The 19,824-nt window shown below is 46.1% G+C and overlaps 1 protein-coding gene across 1 annotated transcript in view; it reads right to left on the bottom strand.

The window, feature by feature from the left end:
- The window catches only part of CLVS2 (clavesin 2), a 409,036-nt gene extending 392,048 nt beyond the window's left edge, over positions 1 to 16,988 (bottom strand). Inside the window, exon 1 of the mRNA XM_069607559.1 lies at positions 15,722 to 16,988. Within this exon, the coding sequence (XP_069463660.1) occupies positions 15,722 to 16,110 (389 nt within the window). The 5' untranslated portion in view covers positions 16,111 to 16,988. The remainder of the gene's footprint in view (positions 1 to 15,721) is intronic.
- Positions 16,989 to 19,824: the final 2,836 nt, after the last annotated feature.

Here is a 19,824-nt window from a genome sequence, read left to right as displayed (position 1 = left end):
GAGTAGTGCCACACACTGTGTTCATTGCTAAAACATCACCATCACTCTTACAAGAGGACATGGAGAAGGTACCCAGTAGCCTGTGGACTAGAAACACCCACAATGTAGGATTATTGAAGAGCATAGGGGCAGTTTGCATCAAGCTCAAGCAGGGTGCAGTATTGCCCAGAGTGTACAATACCCCATGTCAAGGGAAGCAGATAAAGGAATCTATGGCACCATTGTAGCATTATGGCAACAGGGTATTCATAATACCATCATCAGAGTACCCGTGCAGCACGGCTATAAGCCCTGTGAAAAATACAAAGGGTTAATCTTGGAGGATGGTACAGGACTCACGCATACTAAACAATATTGTAGAAGCAGAGTTTCCAGTGGTACCCAATCCCACCATGATTCTTTGCAACATACCCGCTGAAGAAACACACTTACTGTGATAGATTTCAAGAATGCATTCTTCTCCATTCCACTGCACCCAGATTCCCAATATCTCACAGTGGTTATGTGGGCAAAGATTCTAGCACACAAGATTACCTTGAGGGTACTGTGAGTCCCCAAGTATTTTCAACAGGCTGTTACTAATGGATTTAGGTAACATACAAGTATGAAGCACAATCATTCAAAATGTAGATGACCATTTGGTCTGCAGCCCTACAGATGAACACTGCAGGACAGATTCAGTGACACTTTTGACATTTCTTGCAAAAAAACGATACAGAGTATACAAAGAGAAATTGCAGTATTGCCAGAAAGAGGCAGTATACCTAAGGAGGCGAGTAACACTAGTGCAAAACACACTACAGCCAATCCCTGGCAAAGAACATCAACAGTTTCTAGGCCTATGTAATTAGTGAAGGTCATGGATTTTTAATTAATCCAGTAACACCAAGCCCTTGTTGCAAGGGCTGAAAGAAGCACAGAAGGTTATGGGAATGATCACCTGGACAAGAGACATCATCACATGTTTTCAGGAACTCAAAAATGCAAGCAGCACTGCCCCGGTGTTAGCAACACCAGATTATCCAAATCAACTCTCACCAGATAAAGAGCATCCGGCTACAAGGTCATATTGTCCAACTCTTCCATTCACATTATGAGGTGTCGCAGAGTGAACCCAGCAACATTCATTACAGAAACCTTAAACCCGGTGAGTTAGGGCACGATTGTGTAACATAGGAAGGGCCTGAAATGACACAACTCAGGTCAGGGAGGATGCACTTGAGGAAGGGGGTGCTTTTCATTCATGGTTCATCAACGATTGACCAAGAGATGGGACAGAGACTCACTGGTGAAGTAGTAGCAAGCCTTGTAGATGGGGAGTACGAGGTCATGATAAAAAGGATATTGCCTGCCTATAATTCTGCACAAGCTGCAGAACTTCTAGTACTCATAGAAACATTATAAATGTCAAATTGTACTCTAGTTACTTTTTATTCGGACTCAGCATAATTTACTTCCACTGTGCATTCAGAATTGTCATGATGGGGCAGGAGAGGGTTTAAAAAATCAGATGGAGCACCCGTGCAGTATGCAGTATTGCTAACTAGATTAATTGATGCATTAACTGGTCCCTCAGTAGTTGCCATGATAAAATGTACAGCCCATATGCATAATGCAGAACCGATTGCTTATGGTAATGGTGCAGCAGACAAAGCAGCAAATGGAGCAGCCTACCTAAATATACCACATATCACAGCATACCCTGAGATAGCATTTCAGCAGGTGCAGCTGCCAACACCATACAATACAGCCCCTTTACACAGATAATTGAACTGCAGGGACGAGCTGTGTAACAAAAGAAGTATCCGTGGGTCAAAAGAGGATGTTCCCTTTTATCTACAGACCTAATTTGAGGTGAAATATTACAGGTAAAGTAGTAATGCCTCAAGAATTGCTTACAATTGTCTTTGAGCAATTGCACTATACTACACATATATCTAAGCAATATATTGCAGCAGACATGCAGCAGCACTAGTTTGTCCCCAGTCTTCAGCAGTATGTAGACCATTTTGTAGTTAACTATACTACCTGCCACATCTGTAATACTGGGCAGAACCTCAGAACATTAAAGTGAACATTGCCCCAACCTTTAGTGCCCTTTTGATAGTTCCATATCAAATATATCACCATGGTTAACAGGTGCAGTAACTATAGTGATTTGATGGTTGTAGTATGCCCATTTTCTCTTTGACTTGAGTAGAGCCCTTTGGCCACCCTGATGCAAATTTGGCAGCTAAATGCTTGGTACGTCAGGTACTTCCTTGCTGGGGAATATGTGATTTCTGAACTCTGACAAGGGGACACACTATTTTTAATGAGCTGTTCAATGACATTTCCTCCCTACTAGGAATAAGGCACAAACTGTGTTCAGTTTTCCACCCACATGCCAATGGGATTGTACAGAATATTAATGGTTTATTGAAGCAAGGCTTGTCTAAAATATGCCACTCTTTGGTTAAGAACTGGCTCCACTGCCTCCCACTCACTCTTTATAGCCACAGAAATCAGCCAGGGAAAGGGCATCATTTGATACCTCACACAATTGTGACAGGCATGATGCTGCACATAACACTCACACCTGCACACACAGTCTCCGATGCCCACAAAACCACAAAAAAAACTTTAGGGAAGGAATTTCAGGGATACCTTAGGGACTTAACCAAATATGTTAGAGTTTTATATCAACAGCTTGCACCACGTCCATAACAGTTGGCTGCAACAGACACTGTTGACCCATCATCTCTGCAACAACCTCAGCTCTTCCCAGGAGATTCAGTGTTTGTCCGCTCGTTCATCAGGAAGTGGAACAACACACGTTTCCACTGGCCCTACAAGGTTATCTATGCAATGCCATCTGCTGTGAAAGTGGAAATACTAAAGCATTGGATCCAACTCACAGACATCAAAAAAGACACGAGCACCGGCCCTCCTCCCCAGGACACAGAAGACTAAGTAGCATGTGTGTTAGTACCCAGAAGCAGAAGGGACACTGAACATCAAGGGCTTCTCTTTGACACTGTTGCAGATATGCATCACCCCAACACGGATAACCTTTGGTACGATCATATGATGGAGATGGGAAGAGCGGGGTCCAAGGATTCCTGCTATTTCTGTTCCCTGATCCCACGCGTAACTTGCACTCCTAAAGCGCACTTCCCCAAAGAAATACCACCACTAATAGCACAATGTTTAGTCCAGTTAGACCTATTTTGGGTATGAGGGTTGTTCCAAGGACACAAGGTTCAAGCAACTGTGCTAGAAACAGACACCAGTGAGTGTTCTCGGAATAAGGAGCAGGTGCAGTATCAAACCACAGTTGAAAGGTGCTGTGTTTTCTAACAACAGATGGGAAGAAGGGATGGTGAGCTGCAGAGCAGAGGGACTGATGGGGTCCTCGCATGACATAGTGGCACATGTAAACAAGACCCGCTTTGATGTTTGGAATAGATATATTCGGAGGTTAATGTGGATAAAGTTTAATGAACAACCTGCTAAACTACAGATACTTACATGCTTCTCCTTCTGTTTCAGAGGCAATGGCAGCGTGCCTGTTGGCTCTAATTAACACTGCAATCAAAGACTTTATATTGTAGTCCTGAATGGAGGGACTGCAGCGCTCATGGACATATTTTGGATCTGCAGGAGCTTTACATATTTCCACTTTCTGCCATTTTGGAAAGGTGTTTGTTCCCTGTCGACATTACATTTTGCTGTACTTATCGTACCCGATGCTGACCTCACCATCATAAATGTGCCACAGCAATCCCAAGTTACAACTGTGCTTCCTCCCCACCAGCATGGCTGTCTATAAATAAGCTCCCTTCACCATAAACTTTCAAGTTATTTCTCACAATACTCAATTGATAAGGTTAAGGCCAATCCAGACTAATACCTTATATTCAGTAAGACAGAAACTTTATATACCTCTCTGCTTGTTCCAGGGATCTAGACTGAAGCCAATTCAAAATGGCTACAGATAATGAGATGGGAGATGATACAAATTGTGAATGACACAGAACATGGCCTCAACTCAATCAGAGAAGAGTTAAGGGCCATCTGGGTTATGACACTCCAGAACCGGTACATACAGGACTCCTCACTGCCATGGATGGGGGGGGAGAAAAAGAGGAGCTCATTTTGCACCTATATCCCACCCATTAACTCAGGCAATGGGTCCCTGAACCAAGCAATTGGGGCTGTGCACAATTTGCATGTTGCCATGGGGAAGGAAGCAGTGGTGGGAGAGCTGGATCCATGGCTGGATTTGTCATTCTCACGGGCCCCTTCCTGGTTGTGCCCAGCCATAAAAGTGCTAGTTCCCATCACTTTCCTTTTACTTTTCGTATTTTGCTCCTGCCAGCTTGTCCTACGATTCTGCTTCAAGACATTACCCAAAGGAGCAATGATGATGTCCCTCACCCTCACAACAGCTAAGGCCCCTCCCAGGGGTGTTGCTAAGTCTGGAAAGGATCAGGGGCTAAGCTAATGTCGGGACTGGCAGGATTCGGGGCTAGCTATATCCTTTTGGTTGTAGCCCCTGAGCTTCTATCCGGGGCTACAACCAAAAGACCAGGGGCTATAGCCCCCTTAGCCCCCCCCTAGCAACGCCTCTGGCCCCTCCCCTCTTAAAACATGTGCACACACAGAGAAATGGAATGGCAAAATAGAGCACAGGGTAAGTGTAGAACATCCATTTGGTCCACTAGGGACACTTTCTTACCCCCCACCTGACCCAAAGAATTATGTAGAGCACTGGGTAGATCTTGCAGGTGATGGGGGATCCTGCTTTATGATGCGTAACACAGAAGAATATGCCCAGAGAGAAGAAAGCTTACATCATGTGTGTAGGGTGTGGATGCCCAAGGGAGAGGGAAGCAAGATTAGTTAATGAATTGACTAAAGGGGGCGTTTGTAGACCCAGGGTGTTGTTTAGTAGTTTCATAGCTAGCAGTAGTGACTTATGTTATGCTTTGCTTGTATTAAGGAGATCCGTTTTGTAAAAATGTTATATTCAGGGAAGCTTTTGGGAGCTGGTAGAAAGGTAGCTGAAGTGTCCAGCAATGAGAAACCGTAAATGCGGTGCCTTAAATAACATGAGGGCTGTGTGCCGTGGTGGCAAGAGTTCTGCTATTTTGGATTAGGTCCCGTTAGAAGTTGCAGCTTTAAGTAGTTATAGGATTAGGTAGCCCGTTGGAGCTTTTGCTCTCTCCATTTAATTTGAGTTCAAGCATCCTTCCCCCAGCAAATGATCAGACAGCCATGATTAGGGAAGAAGGGAGAAGTGCAGGGCAGGTAGTAGTTAATTGTGCGAGGCTGAGCAGCTCACAATAGCTAGGAACAGAATGTAGGTTTCTGGCGATTAGATTAGTGCTGCAGCTGTAAAGGACAAATCTTATGAGAACAGGGCCTGGTGTCGGGCACTGCTAAGGTGTGGAGCTAAGTTTGGAGTAATAGTGCCTCCACTGAAAAGTGGTCGGGTCATTTGAGCTACTGGTGTTTGATCACAAAGAGCAAATAAACATGAGAAATTCATCCCCAAGAGTTGTGTCTTGACTGTGCTTTTTAAAAAGCAGCTGGTTACTAAGAGAGATAGGGTAGGAGGCGTGCCAGGGATGTAATGTACTTTAAGATGGTCCCAAGAGGTGATGCCAAAAGAGTTCAGCTGCATGGTCAAAGACGCCATTCGGGAGTGCCAATTTGGATGGTCTCATGAGAAAGCCATTGTATTACCAGGCGGGAACGTACATTATTACAACAATTTACCTGAATATAATAGACAAATCACATCTCAGTGTTGTCTGCTGACTGCACAATTAGGTAATCTTTTAAGGGGTTGTATTTAAAAATACACAACCAATGGTGTCATGAATTAATGGGAATGTTTAGATTTTTGTATAGGTGTTAGCTGATGGGGAACGTGGCATTATGCTGTATCTGATATGCTTTGCTTATGTTAACCTGTGGTTTTCAGCTATTAAAGGTGTAACTTGGAATGGGCCAGTCGAGGGTAGTTTCAGTTTTCGTTTTTACGTGACTGATTTACACTCCTGGCCGTATTTGCATTTTTGGGCCTACCCTACAACTTCATGACTCCATTTTACCGGAACATAATGATTGTACGGAAGTGGACTTTCATTTCAAAACCTCATATTTTTCCCATATTTTTCCCTGGTGTTGTTTCCTAGGTTCACTTCACTTGAGTAAATTATCAGATGACAAACATCTGAGAAGGAAAAGTCGGGAATGGTGCAGGATTTTTGCAGGATTTTTGCCACTTCCAGCAAAGTGGAATTTTAGTATCCTCTCAGTTTCAATGAAGCCGATTCGATGCCTTAAGGGACACAATTCCACCTCTATTGCCTGTCTGCATATGGCAAATTAAGGGATAACTTGGATGATCCTTCTTACACACTAACCCTGAGTTACATTGTCTTATGATAACCACAGAAAGGGTTTAGGGGTGCCCGCCTTTCTGTGGCCAGCTAACAATGAGATGTTAGGTATGAGTGTGCTTCTATAAATAGTTAAAGACTAGGGCCTTTATCACATTTTGTTTTTTTTTTGTTTTTATTTATATGGCGCTTAACACCTAACACATGAATGTTCCTTTTTTTGCTTTATTTGCCCTAAAATGAAAAATTCCGGGGGCCACAAACACATGCAATGGAGCAAGGCATAGTAACATTGGGACATATGTTGCCCATTGCAAATGCTGATGCCAATTGCATTGCCCCACTCTAACATATCTACTTATAATAAAAGGCTAGATGTATGCTTGTCCGATGCCGTTATGAGCAGTAGAGGCTGCCTGCACGCGCTGAATGCTCCGCTAGAGGGAGCTGTTGCCTTAGGATATACAGTGGTCCAATTCCAAAAGCTTTGCGTGTTGTCGCCACTAGAGGGAGCTGTAGGCTTAGGATATATGGTGGTCCTACTGTGTCAATGAAAACCTGCACTTTGGCCCGTGTACACAGGCCTCCACACTAGTATGTAATACACTCCAAGAACTGTCTTACTAATCAGTATTGTTTTACAAGGAAAAGTAAAAACTGCACTCTGTGTTATGCACAGATATTATTTTCTGTGCGCCTATTCACATTTTTGCGAAATAACTATAATACCAGTATTGAGAGAAGTAGGTTTTAGGCAATGTCGACCTGCATTCTATTATCGCTGAAGATCAAATTCACCTTTAATTACCTGGGATTTGCTTTCTCTCTTGTTTAAACTTGGTATGCGTTATCATTTTTTATGTATGGCATTTTTTTATCTTGGTGTGAATGTTTTATGGAGTGTTGGTTTCGAAATGAGCTTTATTTGAATGAGTATTTTTTTTAATACAAATTCGTATTAAATTGTGGAAACGCCCGTGCACCCACACACACACAGACACACACCTGCCTCCTTTAATGTGAGGTGATTGAAGAGCCTGGATTTTCGGTGTTCAATGCACAGGTGAGGGATGTTGTCAAGTTTTTTCCACAGCTCTCGAAACGCCCCCGAAAATAATGGTCTAGCCAAAATGGACGCTTTCCGCTTTCTGATGTGAATTTGTGTTTAATAGCTAGCCATTGCTGTCCACGACAAATCAAGATACAGAACAGTTAAATATCGACTGGTAACATTGACGCCGAGGCACTCCCAAACGGATCCATTAGTGCATTTCAGAGTGCTCTGTTGCTCCCAATAGGGCTCTGATGACGAAGGTGCAAATGGCGCGCCCTCGCAGAGCTCTTCTTTAGTTTGCAGGTCTCAGTGCATGTTGCCCTGTTTGTATGCATTCCATTTCGGAATGCAAGCATTAGAACGCTGCCGACAAAAACTCTAGCGTGGCATTCATAGTTACCCCATTGTACGTAGACTAAGGGGAATTGCAATGCAAAAATGGTAGGGGGTCGGAGGGCAAGGAAGTGGGGGACGGGAGGGGGGCACCTGTAAGAATAACGCCAGGGGCGTTAATGCCTGCAGCATTAATTGAGCCCCATTATGACATAGAAGCCTGTGTAGGACACAACATCACAGAAAATGCAGGTGGGAATTTAGTCAGCCCTGAAGTGCACTCAGCAAGAAGTGTTTTCCATTGAGTGGGCTGGCACAGTGTCCTAAACAAACTGTTCCAGGCTTCCCAAGGATGCGTTGATCTGTAAAATCTGTAAATTGCTGCGCGGATGAGTCCCCTCGCTGCTCTCATGCTTGGATGTCCCCTCATCTATGTCACTCACTTTCAGCCCGGCCCTCCTCATAAGCTGCACACTCGATGAAGCAATCAGTTCAGGCAAATGATTAATTCTAGCATAGGGGAAGCCGGGGGGCCCTGCAGAGCTATAGCATGAGGGCGTTGAGGCACTCAACAGGCTGCACTGCAGAAAACCTTGAGTCACTGCCAGGAAACAGAAGAGAAAAAATAGACAAATGATTTCAGGAGCTACCGTTTTTGTTTTGAAGGTCTACAGTACAAATGATAGCATTGTTCAGGGTGAAAGATGTTCGCACATGCTCTCACAGGCTTCACTGTGAAGCAGCCAAATTAGCTCGTGTCATGGGTTCCAACTTCCGCCATACCTACTAGCGAGCTCTGTTGCTCGCCTAACCCATTCTGCCTCCCCATATGTCTGCCTATAGCATAAGTAGAGTAGATTTGTAATCACCTTGACCAGAGGTCCCCAAGTTTCTTTCTCGGGTTCCAAATCCACTCCATCTTTTCAGGATACCAACACAAGTTATGTGTAGGGACAGGGTTCATAGTCATAGTTTCGAATCAAAAGATTCGAATAACAACATTTTCGAAACAAAAGTTTCAAAAACAAAAGCTGCGACATGCTATGTTTAACATGCAAAGTGAATTTCTTTCTAAACCAATCCATCGACAATAGTCATGGATTGGTTTCAATTGAAATGCACTTTTACATGTTAAAAGTAGAATTTCAATGCTTTTTTTTTTTGGTAACGTTGAAACGTTAGATGGAGCCGTCCAGTGCTGTTCAGCACAGGACCGCTCCATGTAACATTTCAAAGTTTTTGTGCATATTGGCATTTAAATTCTTTTTTTTTACTTTGAAACGTTACATGGAGTTGTCCAGTGCTGTAATTTCAGCACTGAACAGCTCCATATAATGTTTCAAGGTTTTACTGTATAATGGGGGGGTTCCCCACCAGCCCCCCCCAGCCCTCATGCCACCCTCCCACCCCCCAACCCTAACCCAAGTTTCGAAAGGCAAACGTTCACATTTTTTTTGAATTTTTTTCTAATAAATTGTCATTCGAAAGAATGGCATTTCGAGCAAAAAAGATTCGAAAGCTTGCTTTTCGAAACTTTTGTATTTGAAAAAATGACTGGACACCAGAGACAGTGCATCTAAATGGGAGTGGTTTACACAGTCAGTGGTTATCCTGAAAACCTGCCGTGGTTGGACTCGCCAACAGGATCAAAATCTGAGCCCCTGACTTTGACTATGTTTATTTTTTTTTTTTAACGAACTGGTTTAAAATCTGCTCCGAGTTCTTCATGTTATATTTCTAAAAGCAATCTCCACTTCTCTGTGCTGAAGGAGACGGGCGTTCTCACACCGAGATTACTTTACCTGAAGTACCGGATTACAAGAAATCCAAGCACTATTTCATTCAAGTGTTTCTTTCAGTATGATTGGGGGTGGCCTTTGTTTTCAGTGAATTATCCCTTCACGGTATTAAACCTACTTCTTGTAGCCTGCAAAAGCTGGATTGTCATGTGTAAACCCACGCACCCATCCTGGTTTTTCCCACTGCATTGTGGGTCGTGTAGGCACATACTTACAATGGGAAAAACAAATAAAAAATACTCAGTGTACAAAGGGAAAAACCAGGACTGGTACAAGTAGTCACTTATGACACAGTACAACATGGCTGCTACAGAGTTTACACATATAATTGGAGGACAAGTGTTCAACGTGGACCTTTCACATGTCACCCAGATGTACTTTGACCTCGTTAGAGATGAAGGGTGTGAGGTATTGCCATTTGGCAAGGGAGTAGAAGTCTTGGCTTTTTTTTTTAATTACTAACATGCTGCAGGTCATTCCATCTCTGAAAGAGTAATCTGCGATTCGAATTCCATTTTTACCAAAATCATGGTTTACAATTGTGCCCTGCTGCATCAGTAGCGTGTTCTGGATTGCATGTTCTGCAGTTACACAGAGCAGGATTGGAGGTCACAGGTGCCCGTTTGACAGCTGCAGTGACAGCCAAGTCTCTAAGGTATAAGATACGCACCTCTGTGCCAAAACTATATAATGATGAGGAATCAGTCTTGGTGGCAGAATATTCTTTGAATATAAGCCATGCCTTACTGTATGATATTTCTCATAATTATTGCAGTCACCACAATTTCATATCACACAAGTGTCAGCCTTTTGAGCCCATGCTCAACTGTGGAAGGATGATGTGTATTCTTCCCAGGTAGGCTGCCCTTGCCACTGCTGGCAGGACAGTAGCCTTGGGGGTTGCTTCTCTTTGTTCCTTTACAAGGAGAGATAACACCCCCCTGACCCACCAGAAAGACAGTCACTCCGCAGGAAGCTGCCCTGGGAACTGTAATAAAAGGGCACACCAATTCTATTGAAAAGGGAAGGGAGCAGGGTTAGTGTAGACAGAGGGAGCTCTTTACAGCTGAGAGAAGGTTCCACCATCTTCTTTCTCTCTGCCTCTATCTTTCCTTCCTGTCCCCTCCAACTCCTGTATCACATGGCACTTTGGGTGTGATGTCAGGGGGCAAGGTTCACTGATTCCCAGAACAGGGATTGGACCCCTAATACATGCTAACTTTAGTCCAATCACCTGTGGCTTTTGCCTTTAAAAGAATGAGTCTACCACTCCATCTCTGAATCATCCCTTCACTTCAGCCCTTGCAGAAGAATGAATTAGGATGCTGTTGGCAGAGTAGTCCTTTCCAAAGTCCTTAAGTTGTGAGGCGAGGGCATGTAGTCTATGGCAGGGATGAGCTCTGCTCCCTAACCATGCCCAGGGAACATGGGAGTTACTTGCTGCTGGAACAAGACCTGCCTCTCTGCCAACCACAGAGGTACCTAGGATCGTACAATTACTGTGCCGTTTTTACGGCGACTACCAAAAATGTCAACTTTATTTTTATTTTGGAGCCCATATATATGTGGGGGGGGTGGTTACAGTATATAATGAATGTAGGGGGGAGTAGGGTGAGATGCGGTGGTCTCCCATGCATATATATGGCGTGAAAAGGGTGGTCACAGTAAAATCGGCGCATTGATCACATAGACCTCACTGTGTTCAAGTACCCTGCAATTGTGTGCCAGCCTCTCCTATGTTTGGGAGCCCAAGAACAGGGACCCATCTTGTCCCTGAGTCCCTTGAGTGAGACTCACAGCAACTTCGAAAGTAACCTGCGGCTGGAGCAAGACCTGGATTTCTGGCAGCCACAGTGGTCCTCAAAACCTCACTGTGTTGAGGGATGCCTACAGTTGTGTGTCGCCTCACCTGTGTTTGGGGACATGAGAAAAGGCCTCACCTTGTCCCTGAAGTCCTAGATTGGGACTCACAGTACCCTGTGAATAAAGACAGTGGGATCGTAGTGTTTTCACCATTGAACATCTTGAAACTGTGCTTTAAGAAACGCTCGACACATTTAAACCACCAGAAGCCTCTGGTGCTGCCTTTTGCACTCCCTCAATCTTTGAATTGGTCACACAGCACCAAGAAGTCTGATTCTGGATTGCCGGACCACCAAGAACTGAGAAAGGTATTACTGACTGCTAACTGCCACTGTGGTCCATCTTTGGATGCTCGAGACTGGCTAGGTCACATTAATCTCTTTTTGCATCCAAGAACATATCCATATCCTTTTATTGAACATTGTGGTTGTTACTTGCCCTAAAGCCCTGATTCATTACTCAGAGTGTTGCATCTTGCTGCCTTCCCTTATTCTGTGTTCTTTCCTAGGATGGGGTTCGTGTAGTGTTTTTCTACTTGGTTATTCTACATGGTGTGATTAATTAAGGCAGATATGGACGTTCCTTTATTGTGGACTGTTTGACTTCGCTGTTTGGGCTGCTACTGAACCACATTCACAAACCTCTTGACAATATAGCCTTCTGTCAGCCAGGTTACCACTAAAGTCGAAGAAGTTATATCTCTTGACAGTGCCTGTTTTATCTTTATGATTGTGTTGACTCTTGGTTTCTAGAAGTGTCAGGGCTGAGTGGGCCTTTTAGCCTCTTACTCATCCTTGTACTCCTGCAGGGCAAAAGTCAATTTAATTTGTCACAAGGGGTTGATCATTTTAAGAAGCACCCTGAGTTCTACTGTTGTGACTTTTCAGATGACATCCAAGGAAGACTTTCACCTGTGAAAGGGGGAGTGGAGTGACAATACCAGATAGTTGTACACATCGCTACTTGGCAGCCTTTTTGCTGGTAATGAGGAAGCAGTGACATCAGCATGCGGTACCTCGTTGACAATAATGCAGGGCTCTTAAAAGGGCTGTGTAATTAATGATGGCACAATGCCCAAGCAGTCGTGCTCAAATATAGAGTCTTCTGGAGTCTTTACACACCTTTTAACATACTCAGAAGGTATGTCCCATTCAAGCGCAAGGGACACAGACGTAATTAACACATCACAGTTAGAACTTGGCATGCTTTTTTGCACACAGTTGTGCACCACTCCTTACAAAATCAAATAATCAGAAAACGACAGTGTGCACTTTAATATGTAATAGATACAGATATCAGTGTATGTTATTCTTGTCATCCGACCTTAATAACACCAGCCACAAGTGAAGGCATGCGGTCTAGTGTTTAAATGAGTCACTGTGGGCATTGTAGGCCAGGGCTTTAACACTAGCTTGACCACAATGTGCCATTCTGAGCAAATGAGTTCATTTTGCAGCGCGTCAGGTCTCTACGCAGCCAGAGGTACGTGCATTAAGTAGAAGAAAGAAGAATTTTCCAGATTGTGACACATTGCTGTTATGGGGTGTGTCACAATCTGGAAATGTACACTGACATGATTTGGGGAAAACGGGGATATTCGAAGCCTCATTTGATGACCTTGATTTGTAATCTATAATGTTCGCACATCTGCTCTAGCGAGGAAAAGCTCTGACTGATTTATCGACAGAGCACTAACAACCACCTGAACTACACAGCAAGTGTGTTTCACCTGCTATGACATAATGGCAATATTAATTTAATAAATTGCTTGGATCGTATAAGATAGGTGTCTGCAACTTATGGCTCCAGTTAATGTGGACGCTGACTCCCATGATCCCTTACCATTGACTATGCTGGCTATGGCTGATGGTAATTGTAGTCCAAAACATCTGGAGAGTCAAAGGTTGAAGACTCCTGATATAACATGAGGTCAGAAATGAAATGCAAGTTATGGAGCTTAGCATTTGGCTATCACAGGTGTGTGTAGGACACCAAGCAACCCCTCAAGCTGCCAGATGCATCTGTGAGGAGGGAGACGAAGAGGCATCCTGTCAGAAAAATGGCCAGTGATGGAGGCACCAGAAACACATTTTCCGTAACGGTCAAAAGACAAACTTCCTTCTCGTTGGCCCAGTTGATCCAACTCGTCTTTCAAATTAATGACATGATATGATATGATAGGTTCTTTATAACGTGCTTAATACCCAGAGGTTTCTAAGCATGGACCCGGGGATCAAACCTGTGTTGCTCCGTGTCGTCTTGCTTCCAAAGCGAGCATGTTGCCCCTGAACTATCCTCCCCTCTCTTGAGAACATGGGGCCACTGCCAGAGTTGAAATCAGACAATTTGGGTGTATGTGTTAAAAGAAACCTTTTCACAATAAGTACATGCATCGAAAAAGCTTTCTTTAACTTCTGTCTTCTTCGCTGGGTCCTGCATTCATTCCACCAAATGTTCTTGATCAAGAAAGTGGTTGTTATGCATGGACTATTGTAACACCACCTACATACACCTTCCTGAAAAGACCTTATAAATGTTTCAGAGAGACCAAAACTCTACTCTGTTCATATTCAGCTTATGGTGCACATGTCATAATTCACCTGCCCCAAAGACACTTCATGGGCAACCAAAGAAATATCACAGTTCAAAGCCTTCTGTGGTGTGATATGATATGATGGATGAGTCATTTATAATGTGCCTGTACACAAGTGTTTCTAGGCGGGACAAGTGCACAAGGCTGTGCATGGTTAAATCCTGGAATACCTGTATGTGGTGTTTGAGTGCTATCAGCCTGCCTGAAACCCAGGTCATCTTAACACACTATTGGCAAACTGTGGCCCGCCAGATGTTCTGCCCTACAGCCCTCATGACCCCTCACCATCGACTATGCTGGCTGGGCTCACAAGAGTTTTATGGCCAAATATCTTGATGGACGCCAATCGCCCAACGCGGCAACGCATATGACCATAAAGCCAACATTTTGAAATAGTTCCCTAAACGTTGCCTGATCACCTTTGCAGAACGCACCACCCCTTCACACAAACTGGACTTTGGGAAATGGTGGAAGGCCTCAAATGCACACATGTTCCACATTTCTATGAGCTCAGTCCAGACCTGGATTCAGAATCGGGGAGGAAGGATAGCTCAGGGGCAACACTTTTGACTTGGAAGCAAGACATGCAGCCCAACACAGGTTCGAATCCTGATGCCACGCTTGGAAACCACTTGCTGGTATTAAGCCCTCTCTGCTCTTTTCACAGCAGCAGTTGATGGACCTCACTGGCCTTACCACAAGTGCACAGGTCTGGAGGGACTGCACCTCCAATCGAGGCGTTTGCCTATTAACCCTTAACAACTGATAAGGATTAAAATATTCCCTCTCCTTGGTCATTGTGGGGAAGCACGTGGGCTCTCCTGCTCATATTGCTGCTGTCTATATGTGTGGCTTCTCATCCCTGAGCTATATCAAGTGCCTCTAAATCATTCCAAAAGTAAATTACAAATAACCAAAAATTGTTTAACAAAAAATACAAGAATGTTTCTTTCCAAAAAACAGATAAAGACAAAGAACATAACAACCAGTAAACGGGACAACTTCAGCAAAAAAGAAATCAACGTGGCATCCATGCAACTGCGGTTTGGTGCATGTCGCTTTATAACTGTCCAACATGTTGTCTCATTATTTGGATAAACAGCAATGACACAGTTAAAATGTTACAGAAAGCGGAAGTCAATCCGTCTCTAACATGCTAAAATGCACCTTTAACCAGCGGGAAAGTGGCACCCTGTAATGCTCCTTGAACACTTGTTCACACAACGTTGTTCGCTGTAACACCTATTTATTTTTTTACAGAGATTCAAGAACAAACACACCCGCGTTATGAATAGGGAACCGCACTGCACGCCCACAAACTGCTCCCCGCAGTAGAGAATGAAGCTACATGTCGTATACTGTGTACCACTCTTTGGGCGTGATGTTGGGGTCGTGGGCCAATGGGGCGAGACATTCCTGGATTCCAGGCGCCCCATACAGTGGGAGATGCACCTTCCTGTCAGCCCTTGGCATTTCCGGAACACAATCTGAGGCAGCCAATCATTGGAAGTAGCACTGATGCACAGGTAGCTTAAAACACCATATTTGCATGCATGCACTACAGGGCTCCATTTCTACCAGGCAGGAAATGCAAACATATAACGATACCTGCTATGTGCAAAGCAATTAAGTAACCTTTGCGCAAATGAGGTACCTGCGTCATGCCCACAGGTGTGGGCGGGTTTACCTGCTTTGGTCCCAATTGGCCGCAAAGAGCACCAGGATCTTCCTTCCATAGTGGTCCAGGTGGGAGAGCACCCCCGGGAAGCCGTCCTTCAGCCCCTGCTTGATGCCCGGGTCGGTGGCCTTGAAGTTCTTGAACATGTCCAGGTTCTGCTGGCGGTACTCGAAGTACTGCGCCAGCAGGCGGAAGGCCTCGAAGTGGTTGAACTTCCTGGCCCGCAGGAACCGCAGGATGAAGGCGTCGTCCGTGCGCAGGAAGCCGATGTCCGGCCGCGTGATGACCATGTCCCGCACCTCTTGGATGTCCTGGTGCAGGGTGTCCGGGTTCTCGTTCAGCTCCAGCCGGGCTTTCTCCAGCGTCTCCGGGGTCAGGCCCGCCTGCAAATGGGTCATCTTGGCACCTGCTCGGGCCGCGAGCCTCTCCCTCCCCGAAGAAATGGCCTGTCCGGGGCCGCAGTCAGTGCGCAGCAGACGCAGAAATTAAGCACCGCATCGAGTCATATAGAGTGGCCACCCAAAGGCCTGCAAACCAAACGAACCCTAGCTTCACTCCAATCGACGCATTGTCCGTTTTTTTTTTCCAGAATGCCGAAAGATGTGACAGGGGCCGTCTCCCGAGTCCCACCCGCTTTGCTAGATTCCTGGCATCCTCGAACTCAGAGGCGGATAGGATTTCTGCAGTCAAATAACTGTCTCATTCGCTTTGCGGTTATCATGTGCTCCCCCGGTGTTGTTTCTCTTCCAGACTTTTTTTTCTTCCTTCTAACAGCATCCATCAACACACCATGACGAACCGCGTCGCATCTGAGCTTGGGTTAAACGTCTATCGATGGCTTTGTGCGGTGAGAGGAAGCAGAGGCGATACAAATGTGGCACTCCTACCAGCTCAACGCCTAGCAATGCGGCAACCTGCAGCAGCGGCTCCTCCGGCGGCGAGAAGCGTTGGGAGGCAGACGGCGAGCATCACGCGGCCCAAGAAAGGACCAGGAGGAGGAGATGAGGCAGAAGCAGTCCACAGGCCAGGCTGCTGCCGTCCTCGCAGCTGCGCGACGCCCCGGACAGCCGCCCCCACCCCTAAGAAGCAGGGGATAACGCGTGGGGGCTGACAGGTTGTGTAACCAAACAGGCGTGACAGAGGAGCCAGCGGACAGCTGATGCTCGCGAGCCGTGCCTTTGTGTCTGTGGTGGTGGGGGGGTCTGTGGGTGGCGGGGAGGGGCCTCGCAGCCTTGAATGGGAGCAGAGGCTACCCGTCTCAATAAGGGTGCTGCCCGGGACGTGACGTCACCACGGGCTTGAATCCAAGACCTGCGCTGGTGGTGCAGCAAACGGCTTTCCCTTTCTACCCCCCACCCCATGCAGCCCCCACCATCAATACACAAAGGCACTCTCATAATTCCTTTTTCTCTTTTTTTCATATCTAGCCCCGTATCACACTCGTCAATCTTCCTCCATGCGTCCTCCTCTTTCTGTGCTGGTGGATTCAGTCCCCCACTCTGTTTAGGGGGGTAGTCCAGTGCCCCTCTGTAACTGGGGGCACCTTGGGTCGCCAGGTCAGTGAAGGATAATAGCTCCTGACGACTGTAGATAGCCTGAAAAAGAAGCCCCTGTCATAAGGAGGAGGCACCAGAAACTTTGGTGTGCCCGTTTCTCCTGGCGCATGTCACCTCTGCATAACCCGGGCATTTGTCCATTGCTATGCCAACCTACATTACTCTTGCTCATTCCTCTTGGCACCTTCCTGCCCCCAACCAGTAAGGTGCAGAATGAGACATGTCTTCTTTTTGGCATAAAAAGGCCAGAGATTTATTTTCACACACATAATAAAAAACACAGCAAACTATTGTGAAAATAGTTCAGAAGGTGTGGCGACTGCTCTGTGTCCAAAACCTGCTTCCCCCTTTTCCCAACAAAGTCCATTATAGGCACAACTCTCCCAACCCTTCGAGCCTGAGACCCGCCTGCCCCTGCAGGTGTTCCTGGGCTGAGAGAGCGCCGTTTGTTCGGGGGAAGCTGGGCCCTTATTGCTACCACCAGACGCCCCCGCCGCTTAGGCTCCCAAGAGGCGCTGGTCTGAGAAGAGCGAAGACCCTTCCGGCTTTCCCATGGCTCCCTCGGAGTCTGTCTCTTGTCAATGGTCGCCAAAACACTGCCTCGCCTTCCCGCAACGCCACCGGCCTGGCCTAGCCGTAGCTGTCTCTTATGCTGAGTGGGTGGAAAACGAAAATCCTTTCCTGCTGCGGTGGGCATCCTTCTGCTGCCAGCTGGATGTTTCCAGCAGCCGGACGCCCGCCGCTTATATGGGGCTTGGCCCGCACCTTTTCTTTGTTGCCCTTCACAGACTTTTCCAATGCTTTGGCGCGCTTCGCCATATCCCTCCCCCTTACCCAGGGAGAAGGGAGGTGGAGGACCCTGCCCGATTTATCGGGGTGCCCCCTCCATTTGGTTTTTCCTTCCGTCGTTACCTTCATAACACGGGCATTTGTCCATTACTATGCCAACCTACATTACTCTTGCTTATTCCTCTTGGCACCTCCCTCCACCCAACCAGTAAGGTGCAGAATGGGACATGTCTTCTTTTTGGCATTAAAATTTCCTTCTCGACTTCTCCACCGCTGAGTGGCACTCAACACCTCTCCATTCACGCCTGGCAATGCGGAAACCTGCAGCAGCTCCTCCGGCGGCGAGAAGCGCTCGGAGGCAGACGGCGAGCATCACGCAGCCCAAGAAAGGACCAGGAGGAGGAGATGAGGCAGAAGCACTCCACAGGCCAGGCTGCTGCCATCCTCCCAGCTGCGCGGCGCCCGTACAGCCCCCCCTTAAGAAGCAGGGGATAACGTGTGGGGGCTGACAGGTTGTGTAACCAACAGGCGTGACAGAGGAGCCAGCGGACAGCTGATGCTAGCAAACCGTGCTTTGTGTCTGTGGTGGTGGGGGTGGTGGAGGTCTGTGGGTGACGGGGAGGGGCCTCGCAGCCTTGAATGGGAGCAGAGGCTACCCGTCTTCGTGTTCTCGTTTCAATAAGGGTGCTGCCCGGGACGTGATGTCACCACAGGCTTGCTTCCAGGACATGTTCTGTTGGTGCAGCAAATGGCTTTCCCTTTCTAACCCCCGCCCCCACATTCAAGCCGCCACCATCAATACACAAAGGCCTGCCCCTTTTCTTTGTTGCCGTTCGCAGACTTTTCCAACGCTTTGGCATGCTTCGCCATATTCCTCCCCCTTACCCAGTGAGGAGGGAGGTGGAGAGGACCCAACCCGAGTTATCAGGGTGCCTCCTCCATTTTGTTTTTCCTTCTGTCATCACCTTCATAACCCAGGCATTTGTCCATTACTATGCCAACCTACATTACTCTTGCTCATTCCTCTTGGCACCTTCCTCCCCCCAATCAGTAAGGTGCAGAATGGGACATGTCTTCTTTTTGGCATAAAAATGGGTGGTCAGTCAAAATCTCGAAAACAAAATCTCGAATACAAAAAGGCCGAAAAAAAAAATATCGAAAAAAAAAATATCGAATTTTTTATTTATTTATTTATATATGTTTTTGGGGTCAGGTAAGTAAAAAAAGGGGTAAAATAAAAAAAAAATGAAAAAAGGGGGGTTGGAGGGGAACCCCCCCATTTTGAAAAAAAACACATTGAAAAAAAAATTCGATATTTTATTTTTCGGCCTTTTGTATTCGAGATTTTGGTTTTCGAGATTTTTAAATTCGGTATTATCACTATGAACCATAAAAATGTCCTTCTCGACTCCTCCACCACTGAGTGACTCTCAGCACCCCTCCATTCCTGCCTCAGAATGATTTCTGACCACAAAATCTTGGTCTCCCCCAGTTGTGATGACAGCTCCTGAAAGGTAAGCATCATCTCGCTCATCAGGGTCCCTCTCCCCAAGCTCGTCAAATCGTTGCCCCCAAGGTGTATGATTAAGACATCCGGCTTTTGCTGCTTACCCTGCAGTTTGCGAATGTGCCCCTGCAGCTGTGCCCATCTCATCCCAGGCACGCCATGCTACCATATCCGGTACTCGCCAGCTGTTAGCTCCTCCTGCTCAGCTGTCCAGCTTGCCCCAGAACTTGACAAAAAGGAATGCCATACCACCAGATGGA

The sequence above is a fragment of the Ambystoma mexicanum genome, chromosome 4q (genome assembly GCF_040938575.1).
Source record: "Ambystoma mexicanum isolate Mex_15411 chromosome 4q, UKY_AmexF1_1, whole genome shotgun sequence".
In the NCBI taxonomy this organism is placed as follows: domain Eukaryota; kingdom Metazoa; phylum Chordata; class Amphibia; order Caudata; family Ambystomatidae; genus Ambystoma; species Ambystoma mexicanum.
The sequence above is the reverse complement of the archived record's forward strand: the minus strand, read 5'-3'. Positions and strand labels throughout refer to the sequence as shown.